Here is a 16,025-nt window from a genome sequence, read left to right on the forward strand (position 1 = left end):
CATACCTTGGACAATTTAGAAATGCCAATGAGACTACAACGCATGTCTTTAGACTGGTGGAGGAAACCAGAAAACCCGGAGGAAACCCCCGATGCACGGGGAGAACATGCAAACTTCACGCACACAGGGCAGAGGCAGGAATCGAACCCCCAACCCCAGAGGTGCGAGGCAAACGTGCTAACCACTAAGCCACAATTTTATTTTAAATATATATATATATATTTTTAATATAAAACTAAATGTTTACAAGATTTTAGTACAGTAACTGGTTTGGGTTTTGGGGGTGCAAAGCGGAACAAAAAATTCTAATGACTACCTTCTCTAATAAATAGAAATTGTACACAATTATCCTTATTCTCTACTTTACTTTAATATTTCAATATGTGGATTATAATCAGAAAAAGAAATTATGCTATAAAAGTTACAATAAGAAGACCTGTGATGATGATGACTGATTATATATAATTTTTTTTACAATGAAAGAAGTTTGAGAACTCGATTTGTGAGATTATATCTGCTCGGATGGAAAAGTCAAAGTTCTGCATTGGAAGCAAATGGAAGTTACTCGTTCTCAGTAGGCTCTTAATTAACTTCGTGTCGTTTGCAGGAATTCAAAAGTACTCTTCAAATGTCAGAATGTCTCTCCGCCATTAACCATGATAATCCTGCTGCAATACTGTGATGCATCGTGATCTATCTAATCATGACACGTGCGAAACGTATCGCATCGTGACCTATTTGGCAATATTCAGTCTTACATCTACTAGTCAAACCACACTGCAGTGACAGTACAAAGATGAATGTTCAGTGGTAGATTTCAAATCAGCTGACATACAAAAGGACATGAGAGGAAGAGGTGGTAAATCTTGATGTTAATCATCTGTGACTGATGCCTTCAGCTTGTATTGACATGTGGTGTAAGCACTGTGATGGCCCAGTGTTTAGATTAGACAGTTTAAAGCAGGTGGATGGAAGGTTTTGAAATTTCAACATTTATAGAAAAACAAAAAAACAAAACCAGTATTAGATGAAAGTTTGGTGTAGTGCACTGCTCGACACTGTACTGCTTAAGCTCGTGGTCATGAGTGCACACAGTCAGAGAGAATTCAAGGCTGTGTCCCAAACCACACAATACACACTAAGGCTACATCCGTATTAATCCGGATAGAGCTGAAAAAAACCTGCATTTTCGTTTTCAAAACGAGTTTCTCTACACTGGCGTTTTCAACGAAATGTCTCAAAAATGCTAATATCCCTGTACTGCACGTGTGTTAAAAAAAAACAAAAAACCTAAGAAGCTCTGGCCATTTCCGTCAGGTGTCCATTTAAAAACGCGATCTGACGTAGGGCTGCACGATTATGGCCAAAATGATGATCACAATTATTTTGATCAATATTGAGATCACGATTATTCACTGATTTTAGGGACAACATATTTTTATTGCACTTTCACTAATGTACAAATCATTGCATGAAATTAGGCTGGTCCTTAAAGTGCATCATCTCGTAGAAGCAAAATATAAATAAAATCGTACCCAAAATATAGGATAAGTAAAAATAAAAATGCCATCAAGCAAATGAAAATAGGCAACCAAATATAACAATATGCAACCAAATGAAAACAATTTAGGCAAATGCAGAAAAGGCAATAACAGTGTTTACAGGAGGAGAGACACAGCCAAATCACCCAGTAGAGTGGTGACGCAGGGATGATGTCATTTTGTACCTGAACCAGGATGTTAGCATCACACTGGTTCAGGTACAAAAACGAAATATGATTTTCACATAGGCTTTTAGATTACTGCAAACAAATAAGCTCTGTGAAAAGCAAAAGTTTACAATACTAACACATTTTGTCCATTAAGATAATTTTCACAAATGAATACAACTTTTATGAAGTTTGAAGTCTAAATACAATCGCCAGAAATAAACAGCTAACCGTACGCTATAAACGAACTACACCACGGTCGCTCGACTTCAACATCACCGTCAACAAGCTTCTGAGAACTTTTCCAAGCTTGATTTAAAACATTTTCCGCAATACGGATTTACTCTGTGGATGAATCTTCAGCAACATTTTTTCAATCTCACACATGCATTATGATGATGAATGCTTTAATGTGATGTCACGGTTACTGACTGCCAGGTGAAAGAGCAAAACCTCCTCACAGCATGCTGCTTTGTTGGTTTGCGTCTATCTGAATTGCAGATCACGCTGCGCATTTACTAGGCGAACAGATGCAAACTAGCCCACTGACTCGAGCTAGAACAGACTGTAGAAGAGGTTTTTTTCCCCCTCTCATTTTGCTGGTCTGAGGACATCACTTGCTGGTCTAGAGCAAGTTTACACAATTCCCCCCCCTACCCCAAACATAAACACCTTATGTTTTACACTCGAGCTGGCTAATAAGTAAGTGAATCTTATAGCTACCAACTTTGCATCTTGCAAACTGCATGCATAAATGATCACACTCCTGCCTTAAACAGCCATCAACTAAAATCAAATAGATTTGTGATTTCTGCCGGTCATTTATAATGTACATTACTTATGGCTTTAAAAAAAAGAAAAAATACAGCAGGAGCAGCCATCTTAAAGCCAGAATCACGTTTCTTTCTTTACTTCATTAAAACACTGAGAAATTTCTAAAACTGTGGCACATACATCAAACCACTGGAGACTACACATTACCAAAGTTGGTATCTGGTTATTAGTATTAGCAGCAAAACAGAAGCATAGAGGCGTTCATAAAGCTGACTGGTTCGAGGTTTCAGGGGTTGCAATTAAGGTGTTTTTTTTCCATCTTCCATGTGACTGAGGTAGTTTTTCGGCCTCAATACAATTAAATTAACCTCCATTAAGTAGTTCAAACCAGACTTGCAACCAACTACCTGGCTTTTCTTGTATTTACAGTCTTCACATTCTCATTGGGGCATGGTGGCTTAGCAGCACATTCTCATTGGTTAGCACGTTAACCTCACACCTAAAGGGTTGAGGGTTCGATTCCTGGCGTTGCCTTGTGTGTGTGGAGTATGCACGTGATTCAGGGGTTTCCTCCCCCAGTCCAAAGACTAGCGCATCCTGGGATAGGCTCCAGATTCCCCGTGACCCAATAGGATAAGTGGTATAGAAAATAAATGGATGTAAGCATTGAAAGGATCCCTTCATATTTTGAACTAATGACCTGCTAGACTATTTTCAGGAGGTGGGGTGAGGAATTATACGAACTATAATCATCAGAATTATATTAATAAGTGTGACACGTACAGCTTACTATTAACCAATTTTGCTATATTAATCACATTAAAAGGCGTAGAAAATAAAATACTTTTGACAGCCCGACTAAATTTTTTTTTAAAACAATATGCTAGCAATTACATTTACATTTATTCATTTAGCAGACGCTTTTGTCCAAAGCGACTAACAAATGAGAAAATACAAGCAAAGCGATATATATCAATAAAAAAACAATACAAGTAATGCTATCATATATACATCCATCCATACATCTTCTATACTGCTTATCCTTTTCAGGGTCGTGGGGAGACCTGGAGCCTATTTCAGGGAGCATGGAGCATAGGGCGGGGTACACCCTGGACAGGGTGCCAATCCATTGCAGGGCACACTCACATACACATTCACACACCCATTCATACTCTGGACATGCCAATCAGCCTACCATGCATGTCTTTGGACTGGGGGAGGAAACCCCCGCAGCACGGGGAGAACATGCAAACTCCACACACAGAGCAGCGGTGGGAATCGAACCCCCAACCCTGGTGGTGTGAGGCGAACGTGCTAACCACTAAGCCATCGTGTGCTACCATACAAGATCTATTAATTGAGTTCCAGAAGAAGCAAAATGCGCAGCGTAGAGGTGTAAGTGCCAGCGTAATTTAATTTTTTTTTTATGGGTTGGTTAGGTGTTCACGGAAGAGGTGGTTTTTTAGCTGTTTCTTGAAGATGGTGAGAGATTCTGTGGTCCGGATTGAGGTTGGAAGTTCATTCCACCACTGAGGAACAGTTAGTTTGAAGGTTCTAGAAAGGGACCTTGAGCCACGCTGAGCAGGTACTACTAAGCGTTGGTCGTTGATTGATCGCAGATTGCATGAGGGAACATAAGCCTTTAGGAGGCTTACGTATTTAGCAATACAGCGGAAATTACATTGTTCCCTATAAAACTAGATCTACGTGGAAAACGCATGATCCTGATAATCACCATAGCAATATCACAGGTAGCCAATAAAACATGGTTAACCAAAGTAAAGCTGTTTGATGCTGACCTCTTATGAACATCATAGCTAAAATGTCATCGGACACTTGTATAATCAGCTGTGCTGTCTGCGAGACCTGTTCAGCACCCACCAAAAAGTATTTGGAACTGTCATTTAATATTTCATCGAGGCTTCAAACCTGAAATTCCACCCCAGCTCTGCCTCTGGTTTCATATACACGATATGGCCGAAGGGTTGTAGTCGCCTGACCATCACACCCATATGTGAGCCTTCCCAAAACCACAAAGTTGGAAGCACATGATTGTATAGGATGTCTCTGTATGCTGTAGCTTTACCATTTCCTGTCAATGGAACTAAGGGACCCAACCACGTTCCAGCATGACGATCAGTACGTTTACATGGACAACAATAATCCGATATTAACCCGATTAATACAATACTCTGATAAAGAAACGAGCATGTAAACAGCGATTATTAATTACCTTAATCCAATAAACGTCATACTCGAAGTAATCGAATTAAGACATGTGGAGAATTCATTTGTAAGTCACTTTGGATAAAAGTGTCTGCTAAATGAATAAATGTAATGTAAATGTAGTATTCCTGTTTTAGTCGCATTATAGACATGTAAACACCTTAATCACACTATTAACGTCATGTGGGAGTTTTCACCACATTTTGCGACAGGACACGATCACACACGGCAGTGCTCAACCATCTTACGGCAAACAAGTGAGCACGGCTGCGTCCGAAACCGCGTACTTACCTACTATATAGTAGGTGAAATACATGTAGGTAAGTATGTGGTTTGGGACGCAGCCCGTGGCTTCAAGCAGTCATCTATTTGCGCGTATAGCATGACAAATAATTAAGTGCACTTGAAACGTACGTAAAATTAAAAATGAAACACCCAAAATTGTATAGGTTACCACAACGAAGACGAAATGTATGTCGATACGTGAAATTCAGGACGGAACATGGGATGGTGTGGCGTGGAGACGTAATGACGTGTGCTGTTAATTGAGCTATAACATGTAAAACATGAAAGCGGTATTGTAAAAGTGACTCATGTAAATCACAATATTGTCTTATTCAGAGTAAGGTCAATAATTATATTATTGCTGTCCATGTAAACGTAGTAAATGCACCTGTGCACACAGCGAGCTCCACGAAGACAAAGATTAGAGTGGAAGAACTTGAATGGCCAAAATCTAGTGGAAAGCCTCCCTAGAAGAACGGAGGTTATTATAAGAGTAAAGTAGGGACTAAATCTGGAATGGGATGTTCAACAAGCACATATTAATGTGACGGTCTGGTGTCCACACTTTTGTCTATAGAATGTGTATTTCCACTCGCTCCAACTGACCTGAAACTAGATAGACAGGAAACTAGTGTGTGTATGTAATCAATTGCATACATTATACGTATCAAACGATTTCTTTTGAGTCGAAAGTGTGATGATTTATTTGTTTATTCTGTACACTGCTAACCGGGTGGATATAAACTTCCCTTTTACCCGTTAGCTATGTTATTCTGTACAAAACCAAAGGCGCATATACCAGACATCAAACATTTTGGATGACTGACTATATCCGAGTTGTCATTTTAGTAGGTGCCAAAAATGGTTTGTTAAATGTGTCAAAATTTCAAAACAGAGACAATTAGGTGAGTAATTCAGTTTGCTGTGGCTTTTTCCAAAACGCGTGATGCAACTTGCAGAGTTTTTTGTGCTTCTTTTTTGGCGGATAATTACTTGAATTGGCAAAATTGCAATTGCATGAAACTGTTTTGCACTGTCTTTCGCAGCGACGTTTGTTGGTAAACTAGACCTTTTAGCTGTACTTGTGTTCGATGTACGTGAATCTAAGAGGGCTCTGGCGTTGTAATGAAGTCACATGACGCATCTTGGACCAAATCTGCAGTAATTTCGAAAAACGGCAAGCTCCTCTGTATATTTCAGAGTTCGTTTGATTTCTCGTTCATTTCAACAATCACAAAAATCGCTAAACCCTGGAGGGACTGATAAAAGTAATTCCACGTGAAATGAAAAACACCAGTTTAACTGAAATCTGATAGTCCAACTCCAGGTTCATTTTGATTACGCCAGGCCAGTTAAGGTGGAAGTGGAAGTAAACAAATCACATGCACACTTTCCACGACGCGTCAAGAGTAGTACGCTATCATTTGAGGCTCAGTGTATAGAATCGAGACATAATACATTTCACTATTTATTTTTAAAATATATTCAATTCAATGTAAAATTCATTCTGAATTTCGGGCACATGTTCAAACTTGCGCTCTGCCCACACGTACAAAGGGCATGTGTGATTCAGGTGTGAACGCTTCAACAAAACGTACAGCACATCGTTCGGAGATGGCTGGCACGACAGATCACGCGGTTCAGAGTTCCTATAGAGCTCAGGCTCACCCACGTCTCAGTGGCGTGATTAACACCACTGACTCATCATTCTCACCCTGAACCTCTGAAAGCAGACACTCAAGACTAGCTTTCAGTGGGAGTGAGTGCTCCTTGTGTGGGATTCCAGGAAGTAAAGGAGGAATTTTTTTTAAAAAAGAGAGAAAAATAAAGCCTGCAGCTCTTGTTTCATTAAATCACTGAGCTTTGATACACCGTACCTCTCATTAGACGCTATTCAGTCAGGCGTATTAACCTTAGTAATCGATGAGCACAGACGTTCCCCTCCTTCTTCCTGTAGTTCAAACTCCACACAGGAAATGTTGAAAGAGCTTTGCAGTTTACGAGGTTTTAATATGACTGGAGATAAAAAAATAAAATAAAAAATGAGATGACACACACACACTCCTTCAGTTTGATTAATGTGGCTCAGCCTTAGGAATTGAGAACAAGCCGGAAAGACATTCATTTCCCTCGTTTAATAGTCGTCTTCAGAAACATGCTGGAAAATATCAGTACTGACATGGCATCCGATAAACAGGATGAATTTTAATAATAAATAAGTAAATAAATAAATAAATAAACACATAAATATATAAATAAATAAAGGTTTGCTTTGTCAGTTTTGGACTAGCTGATGTAGTTCCTCAGCATTTTGTCAGTGGTCGATATGTACTATATATAGATATACGTGTATGTACACACACACACACACACACACACACACAAAACAATAGTGGTATACAAGTACAAAAAGACTCGATATTGTTGCCCAATTTGTAGCACACAAGTGTGACATAAATAAACAAAGGCTGACTAATAACCCCTGTTGTGTCCCTGTGAGATGATGACCGGAAGCTGCAGTGTAAACAAGTTCAGGAGTAATATTAGGAAAATGTTTCTCTCACCTGTGCAGAAGAATGCTCGATGACTCCTAATCCTTGATTCCGCGTTGACATTTGTGAGGAGTTTTCAGAAATGTGTCCGAGGAAAAAAAAGGATTTAATCACGCATTTAATAACTGTGTGTGTGGTTCTCCAGCAGGGATGTGAAAGAGGCCGCTAACGCTAACAGCTAGCCACGGAGACACAGATCAACAAGTCGAGTCCCACATTAGTTACAAATACGTGTCCATGTCAACAGTGTAGGAGGTTACTTTAAACAACAACAACAACAACAACAAAATAACCCTTTAAAGTATTGGTAGCTGTTTCCAAAATGCTGAATCTGATACACAATTTTGAACTTTACTAAGCTAATTCATTAAGTTTAAGGTACAAGATCTGACTGAATGCTGGCTGGGGAACTTCGATATGTCTGAAACATATCAACACGCCAAAATCATTATAGCACCCATTCTTGAAAAAGTAAAGATTCATGAAAATAAAATAAAATAATAAAAAGGTGTGTAAAGTTTTTCTAAACCTTTTCCTGGTACGATTAAATGAAGTATGTCAGGCCGAACTGGGATCACGTAATGTTAGCTAGCCAGCTAGCTCACCTTAACTTGACAGTCGCTGAGGGGAAACACACACACATACATACATACATACATACACACATACACAATGACAAAAAATAAAACCAAAATCAGCACGACCTCAAACGAAACCGATACCGGTAGATAAAAACAAATCAACGTTAACCAATCCCAATGTAAGACACTAACTACAGTGGTGTACAGCGGAACTGAACCAACTAACCTAACACAGACAAGCACTAGCAACTGTTAGCCATCCATACATCATCCATACATCATCCATACATCATCCATCCATCCATCCTTACATACATACATACATCTAGTCAGCCTTCAGACGGGCAAATCCCCAAAAAACTAAAAAAAGATTCCTCCACAGTCCGCCCAGAAACGAGTACAGTCTCTACTCGTTAAACAAATACGACATATGAGGCACGCAGTAAACTATCTACAGTTCAGGGTAACGTCCAAAGTCGTCGGGTTGTATAAAAAAAAAAAAAAAAAAAAAAAAAAATCCATTATTCACACCGTTTAAGTCGGTTTCTTCCTTTAGCGACTGACAAGAGCGGCGGCTCAAGCTGGTGGATAAAGTGCGGAATACCGGAACAACGCGAAGCAACATGGCCGGCCGCCGCACAGTGGAGGGGCGGGAAACATCACCTCAGCTCCTGCCGCCTCTGACCGGAACACCGAGCTCAGTGAAGACTGCGGCTGACACCCAGCGTCCTCTCTCAACAACATACTCTCTCAGCTCACTCAGAGGCCATTTTATCAGGTAAACCTACGTACCTACCATAATACACTGGCTCTTCGTAATCTAGTTCACTTTCAGTAAGCTTTATTCTGGTCATGGGAACATGTGTAGGAATACAGCCTTTAATACACACATTAAAACTCACACCTAGGTGCAATTTATCATAGCCAATCCATTTAACAGAATGTTTGTGTTTTGGTAGAGTTGAGAGGAAACCAGACAACCCAGAAAAAACACACACGAGCATGAGGAGAACATGTACAGGAACACAGGATCAAAACCAAGGATACTGGAGCTGTGAGGTGGTAACATTACTTCCTGCACCACCTTAACACCCAACAACTAATCTGTCCATTAGCAGAAAGAGACCAGTTATTTGGGTGGTGACACTGGCATGGTAGAGTTCGGTAATGTGGTTGCACTGGTATCAAGGATATCAGGTACAGAAGCAATACTTGCTCATCTTTTTACATACACACAAGGTGTTAGTCTTCCAATCCTTCATCTGGGTCTGTTTCTGCCCACACAACTGCTGTTAGCAGGATATTTTTGGGTATGGTTATATCAACCCATTATTACTAGTGACATACCATGAGTCTGATACACTTGTATAAGAGCAACATCTAGTACCATGTCAGTGTCCTTGCTCTGCTCAGAGTGGTGCTTTTCATTAATGGACTGAGTAGAGGTTACCTGACAAATTGTTGATGGTTCCCTAGATACTACATTCAGTAATCATAACTATAAAATCTATTCGTTGAAGTGTCCTATGGAGTGAAATTCAAAGCCGTAAGACTGTACAGAGAAACTTGACCCACGATAAAACTATCAAAGATGAATGAAAATATTTGGAACAGAATACATGCCACAACAACTGTTTCTATGTATAGTTTAGACATTTTAATGATAATATACACCTTTAAAACATTTTCACACAATGTCTTTCAGTTTTATTCACAAATAAGAGTTCAAGTCTTTATGTTTGGATTAAATGCCAAGTCAGCATAGGCCCTAGTGCTAATAATTTCCATTTAAGACATCATGAAACTTCTGCAACAAAAACATAATATAAAACCTTTGAAATATAAAGACAGGCATCTATTTAATCTCATAGTCCCTTCACCAAAGCACTGAGTCTCATCCACACAGCTCCTTCACTGGCACAGTGATCAAGTCAGAGAAGAAGCTGCCTTCGTTGTTCCCTCCTCCAAATATGAGCAATGTTTGAGACTCAGCAACCTGCTCTTGATCATCAGAGGAACCCTATGGCAAAAGAAAGCAAACAATGCTAGACATTCATTACTGCTAAAGAAAAAATAGCATGTGTATTCCAAGAAACAGGGCCCACATTAATGTGCGTGCATATTCTTTACAAGTAAAAGCTTTTATGTGTGTATTCAGAGGATGTGGCAGGTACCTTCACGCATGCTGTTGCCATGGTGATGATGGAGTGTCCAGCTCTTGGTGTTGAGGTCAGCTGACTACATGCCAAAGAAGTCCAGCAATTTGTGTCTATTAAACAAAGACAATAAAATCAACAGGGCAGAAAATGCACCTCCAGTCAGAGCTAAACAAGATGGTACCATTTGCCATGACCAGGAAGAAAATGACCACTTTCTATCAAAATAATTACCAGAAAACACTGGACAACATATTGCTTTGTGCTAGGTCAAGATATCAGAAGCCCCAATACTTCAGGCAAGTATTCATTTAAGCAAGACCAAAACCATAAGTATGGACCTTGAGCTTTAGAATGAGTGAAGTAGGCAAAGTGAAAAATTGGGATGAGCACACACTTGATTTAAAGATAAGGAAGTTTAAATAACGCCTCCAAGAAAAAAACCAAACAAACAAAAAAAAGGCTCTGGGTGTTAAATGAAATGTGACAGTAAGTAGAACACCATGTTCACCTGTGTTGAATATAAATGTGTCACTCAAAGCATCATTTCCATTGTAGCCTCCATAGACCAAGAAACGTGACTCAGACAGAACAGCACAGCCATGCCAGCTGTGGAAAAAAAGTAAGGTGAAAGCTGAGTCAGTAGTTCGAATATAGATATAGCAACCAATGCATCATAATGCTGAAACAAGCCTTCAGTCAGTCAGAGAGGATGACAAAACACCATTTGATTAGCAGTACAAAGATACTTTTCATGAAAACACTGACTAAATCTGGTGTTGTGTGATTTTATTAGTACCTCCGTGGTGAGGGGGCTGATCCACTCGTCTGCACAGGCAAAAACTCCATAAGGCCTTTTTAAAAATTAAAATATATATATTTTTTAAAACACCATATACTGAACATCCAAGTTGGTTGAATAGTATTCAAGTGCATTACAGTGTGTTCAATGGGTTTGAGTACATTGTCTGGCAAAGATATAGATCGCATTTTGACAAGCATCACATATTACTTTTTATGCACAGGTTATTTTCTTCAAGTATGATCTCAGGATATTTTTAATAACTAGATGGGGGAAAAAGGGCCATAACAAATAAGAAAACATGTAAATACAGTTCTTACACAGATCAAGCATGAACATGTCATTGAAGCAGACTGGTGTGTCCCAGCCTCCAAAAATAAAGATGTTCCCCTGCATCACACAAGCTGAATGCCTGAATAGGAAGAGAAATGAAAGATAATTAACAGCAATCCAAATCCATCCATTTTCTGTACATCTCATCCTACACAAGGTAGCAGGGGAGCCTGGAGTCTATCCCAGGGCACTCGGGGCATACGGCAGGGGATACAATGTGCCAACTCATCACACACTACGAACAATTTGGAGACACCAACGAGCCTACAATGCACGCGCTTGGACTGGGGGAGGAAACCGGAGTACCTGGAGGAAACCCCCAAAGCAAGCTCCACACACACACACACAGAGTACTGGGCAGGAATCAAACCCCTAACCCCAGAGGTGCAACAAGGCAAACGTGCTAACCACTAAGCTAATAAATTGTTTTTAGAGCAGTAAATACTATATAGACAATTTATATTTATCCAAGAACATTCAGAGGTAAAAGATTTACATTCATCAGCACATCTGCTCTGCACTTCATCTAATGATTTACACTTCCAATGTGTCTTTCCCTATCACACTAACCCAGAGCGTGGAGAAGGCTTGTCTCCATTAACAATGGGCTGATACCAGATGGTCATTTCAGGGTTGAAAATGTAGAGGGAGTCACTGCAGCCATCAGGCTCTGGATGGGGACGAGGGAACACGCCTCCAAACACAAAAAGCTCTCCCCTGAACAGAGAGCAGCTGTGATAGGCCAGAGGAGGAACTTTACCTTGTGCCTAAAAAAGTAAGAGAAAGAAAGAATTTTCCCCATCTTTCATTCCACTGATCCCCATGTACCCAGGAACCTCTTTCACAGGCAATCAAATAAAAGACAAGTTAGCTCGGACTTTTAATTCAAGTGAACTTTGATGAAGAATCACTAATGTCATTTAACACTAAATGTTTTGAAAATGAACTAACCTCCACCATAGTCCAGCGCCAGCTCTGTGTGTCTAAAATATGGACGTCATTGAACCATTTCTTATGTTTGGAGCCACCAAACACAAAGATCCGCTTTGATTCGGGGTCGTAAGTCGCTGTGTGGCCAATCCGAGCCTCTGGTGTGGGGCCCTCTGCCAGAGTTTCAGCAGGGACCCATGACAAGTCCTCTGAATATGAATATAAAGAATAGGTATAAATGCTCAGAAAAAAATAATATGCCTGTTATCAAAACAATGAATATCCAAGCTGAGAAATACTGTATGTCTTTAGATGAAATGAAAGCTCACCTGTACACAGCTTCCAAATAGGATCCTTGCAGAGCTGCATTCTGGCACCTTGTCCTCCAATAAGTATGGCTGTCTGAGGGTCAATAGGACAGAGGGTCTGACCCCACCGGCCTGATGGACTTTCTAGTAAAGTTAAAAGCACATGAAATTAAGAATATATAAAACCATTCTGCTATACAATTGTACACAAATGTACAACCCTAATTCAAAAAAAGTTGGGACAGTATGGTAAATGCTAAGAAAAACAAAGAGGAGTGATCTGTAAATGTACTTTGACTTGTATTTAAACAAAAAATGTATAAAGACAAAGTATTTCATGTTTTACCTAATCGACTGCATAGTTTTTTTTGAACATAAAGGGTTATTTTGAAATTTGCGCATGCAACACGTTCCAGAAAAGTTGGGACGGGGCAATTTATGACTAATAGCTAATAATAATGTGAAAAGTTGAAATAAGAAGGTGATGTGAAACAGGTGAGGCAATCGTCTAATCATAGTATATAAGGATCCTCCAAGAAAGGCCTAGTCCTTCAAGAGCAAGAATGGGTCAAGGCTTGCCAATCTGCCAATAGATATGTCAGCGAATAATCCAACAGTTTGAGAACAACATTCCCCAAAGACAAATCGGTGGGATTTGGGGCATTTCACCTTCTACAGTGCACAATATAATTAAAAGATTCAAGGAATCCGATCAAATCTTGGTGTGTAAAGGGCAAGGCCGAAAACTACTTCTGAATGTACGTGATCTCAGACGTCATGGTCTTAAAAACCGTCATGAGTCTGTAATGGATATCCTGACATGGGCTAGGGAATACTTTGATAAACCTTTGTCACTCAACACCATTTGCCGCTGCATCCACAGATGCAAATTAAGGCTTTATTATGTAAAGCAGAAGCCATACATCAACACTGTCCAAAAGCACCGCCGACGTCTCTGGGCTTGGTCTCATCTGAGATGGACAGTAGCACAGTGGTATCATGTTTTGTGGTCCGATGAGTCAACATTTCAAATAGTTTGTGGACAAAACAGCCGTCGTGTTCTCTGGGCCAAAGAGGAAAAGGACCAGCCAAGCTGTTTTCACCGTCAGGTCCAAAAGTCAGCGTCTGCCATGGTATGGGGGTGTGTCAGTGCCCATGGCATGGGTAACTTGCACATCTGTGAGGGCAACATTAATGTAGAAAGATATGTACACATTTTGGAGCAACATATGCTGCCATCCAGAGCAGGACAACGCCAAACCACATTCTGCTCGGATTACAAGTGCAGGGTTGCGTAAGCAGAGAGTGCGGGTGCTAGCATGGCCTGTCTGCAGTCCTGACCGATCTCTGAGAATGTGTGGCGCATTATGAAGCGTAAAATAATGCAACGAAGTTCCTGTTCAGTTGCGCAGCTAAAGAAATGCATAATGGATGAATGGGGGGAAATTCCACTTGCTAAACTTAACTGGTGTCTTCAGCGCCCAAACACTTAATGTGTTATTAAAAGACAGTCGACTGTCCCAACTTATTCTGGAGTGTGTTGCACAAAAACCGAGCAGAAATAGTAGACCACTGGGTACCGTCAGGATACTCATTTCAACATACTACGATTTGGGACACACTCATTCTAATCTCAGATACTATTTAAGTAAGAGTATGCAAACTGGGACACAGAATAATGCATTTACTGTACATGTAACGACACACTCACCAGTCTGCGTAGGGGTTTTGGTTTGTTGTTTTCCTTTAGCTTTAGGGTTCAGGGGGGTACGGGTGGCGCTCTGCTTTTCTTCTTGCTGGAACAGCCGTGTTTGTCCTGTGCGGGGATTGCTCCTGCCTCGCCGCTGTGGTGTTACCTTTTCTGAAGAGTTTGGGCAAATATTCTCTTGTCCTTTTGTGTCCTCTCCCTCTTCTTCCTCTCCTTGCGACCGTTTCCTCTTCCCCAGCCCTGCTTTACGTACCGCAGTTGTGGTGCTGCACTGAAAAAGAAAGAAATTATAAAACAAATTTCACCATTAGCTTAAACATGGAAATCACTAATCAATTACAGAATATTAAGACATGCAGCCAAGTGGTATTCAGGGAAACACCTCACCTCTGGAGTGTATTCCTTTTGTGCAATGGTAAGTGCTGGATCAAGCAACTCACTTTTAACCTGAGTGAGACACACACAAAAAAACATGTTTGCTTATATTTAATATTTAGCATGGCAATAGTAGGGAAGATTTCAGACAGCACTCACCCCCTTGATATGAACATTTAATGTCGCTCCATCACTCCATACACCATCTTCCCCTAACTCCCAAGAAACACATCTGACACATTCGATAGTTATTAGAATTCAACAAATCCTTACTTTCACAGGGAGATGAAAAAAAATTAATAATAATAGAGGCAATTTTTAAGAAGTAATCTTACTTGTTGAAAGGTGTTAATTTGCCCAGAGTGATAAGCATGTCCCTCTCATCACTGAGTTCAACTGAAACACTACTGCACTTTCCCCATCTTCCTCTAGTAAACAGTACAATCTGCTGGACACCTGGCTTTACTGCCAATCTGCCTCCATGTCCACAAAGACTGCACGGGACAATTAGGACAAACATGTTAGGCTAATATCCTGGTAAACAAAACACTCAGTACTTACACAATGAAAAAGTTAACAGTAATCATCTGGGGTGGTTTTCTTTTTTCTTTGCAGGCAAAGGAAAGAAAATGGTACGCTCTAGTGTGTACTATATATAAAATCCTTAACTTAAGTGTTTTCCAACCACAAGGACAAATAACGGAGTGGACGCCCAAAAATACATCAGGCAAAAACAAGTTCCATGATATTATGGGATTACGAAGTGTAGGCTTTGGACTTAATAAAATTAAGGAGCTGTTTACTTATTTACTTACAGTAAATAAGTAAACAGCTCCTGTGTAAGGCTTTCTGTTTCGAACACGTAGGCGTTTCCCAAATGCAGAAAAACTACACGGGAAAAAAGCAATAAAATATTAATACATCTATCTAGAGCTGGCTTAAGTGTAGTGTAAACAAAAATAGCTATAAAAAGCTGTGCATTTTCACACACCCCGACATATTTACAAACCTCAACAGACTACAGCAATATTCACTTGTTTTGCTTACTTTGCAATCTGCTGCGGCGCTTTGTCTGGTCCAAAAACCGCATACACAGCGAACTCCTCCATGTTTTTCGCTTACTGATTAATAAGATACAACTTGAAATTAAAACTGAGGCAAATAATAATTTTCACCCGACCCGTACTGGAGCAATATCAGCCGCAGCAGCAACACATCTCCCGCCAACTCTGAGTTCAATCTGAATATGGCGCCACAGCTGAGGCGGAAGTTCGCTTAGCCCCGCCT

General features: G+C 40.2%; 2 protein-coding genes across 10 annotated transcripts in view; both read right to left on the bottom strand.

Annotated features, from left to right (window-relative positions):
* mark2b (MAP/microtubule affinity-regulating kinase 2b) overlaps positions 1-8,109 on the bottom strand; it is a 48,400-nt gene extending 40,291 nt beyond the window's left edge. For all 9 annotated transcript variants that reach the window (XM_053629131.1, XM_053629130.1, XM_053629129.1 and 6 more), the window contains exon 1: positions 7,558-8,109. In XM_053629131.1, the coding sequence (XP_053485106.1) occupies positions 7,558-7,608 (51 nt within the window). In that variant the 5' untranslated portion in view covers positions 7,609-8,109. The remainder of the gene's footprint in view (positions 1-7,557) is intronic.
* Positions 8,110-8,259: 150 nt separating this feature from the next.
* Positions 8,260-15,963, bottom strand: krcp (kelch repeat-containing protein). Its single transcript, XM_053629136.1, has 13 exons — positions 15,786-15,963; positions 15,074-15,232; positions 14,898-14,970; positions 14,751-14,810; positions 14,367-14,634; positions 12,677-12,799; positions 12,369-12,556; positions 11,988-12,184; positions 11,405-11,496; positions 11,082-11,136; positions 10,794-10,891; positions 10,301-10,395; positions 8,260-10,146 (listed from the first exon to the last, which is right to left on the bottom strand). Exons 1-13 carry the CDS (start codon positions 15,845-15,847, stop codon positions 10,021-10,023), a joined length of 1,596 nt encoding a protein of 531 aa, XP_053485111.1. The 5' UTR covers positions 15,848-15,963; the 3' UTR covers positions 8,260-10,020.
* Between the last annotated feature and the right edge of the window lie 62 nt (positions 15,964-16,025).

This window comes from Ictalurus furcatus, chromosome 7, assembly GCF_023375685.1.
Source record: "Ictalurus furcatus strain D&B chromosome 7, Billie_1.0, whole genome shotgun sequence".
NCBI lineage: Eukaryota > Metazoa > Chordata > Actinopteri > Siluriformes > Ictaluridae > Ictalurus > Ictalurus furcatus.

Excerpts from the sequence above, each read along its gene's own strand:
- krcp (XM_053629136.1), bottom strand. The coding sequence starts at position 15,847 with ATGGAGGAGTTCGCTGTGTATGCGGTTTTTGGACCAGACAAAGCGCCG. Across the intron at positions 15,233-15,785 it reads GCGCCGCAGCAGATTGCAAA|TCTTTGTGGACATGGAGGCA; the intron begins GTAAGCAAAACA and ends TGTCCCGTGCAG. Across the intron at positions 10,396-10,793 it reads CACATTTATATTCAACACAG|ACACAAATTGCTGGACTTCT; the intron begins GTGAACATGGTG and ends TTTGTTTAATAG.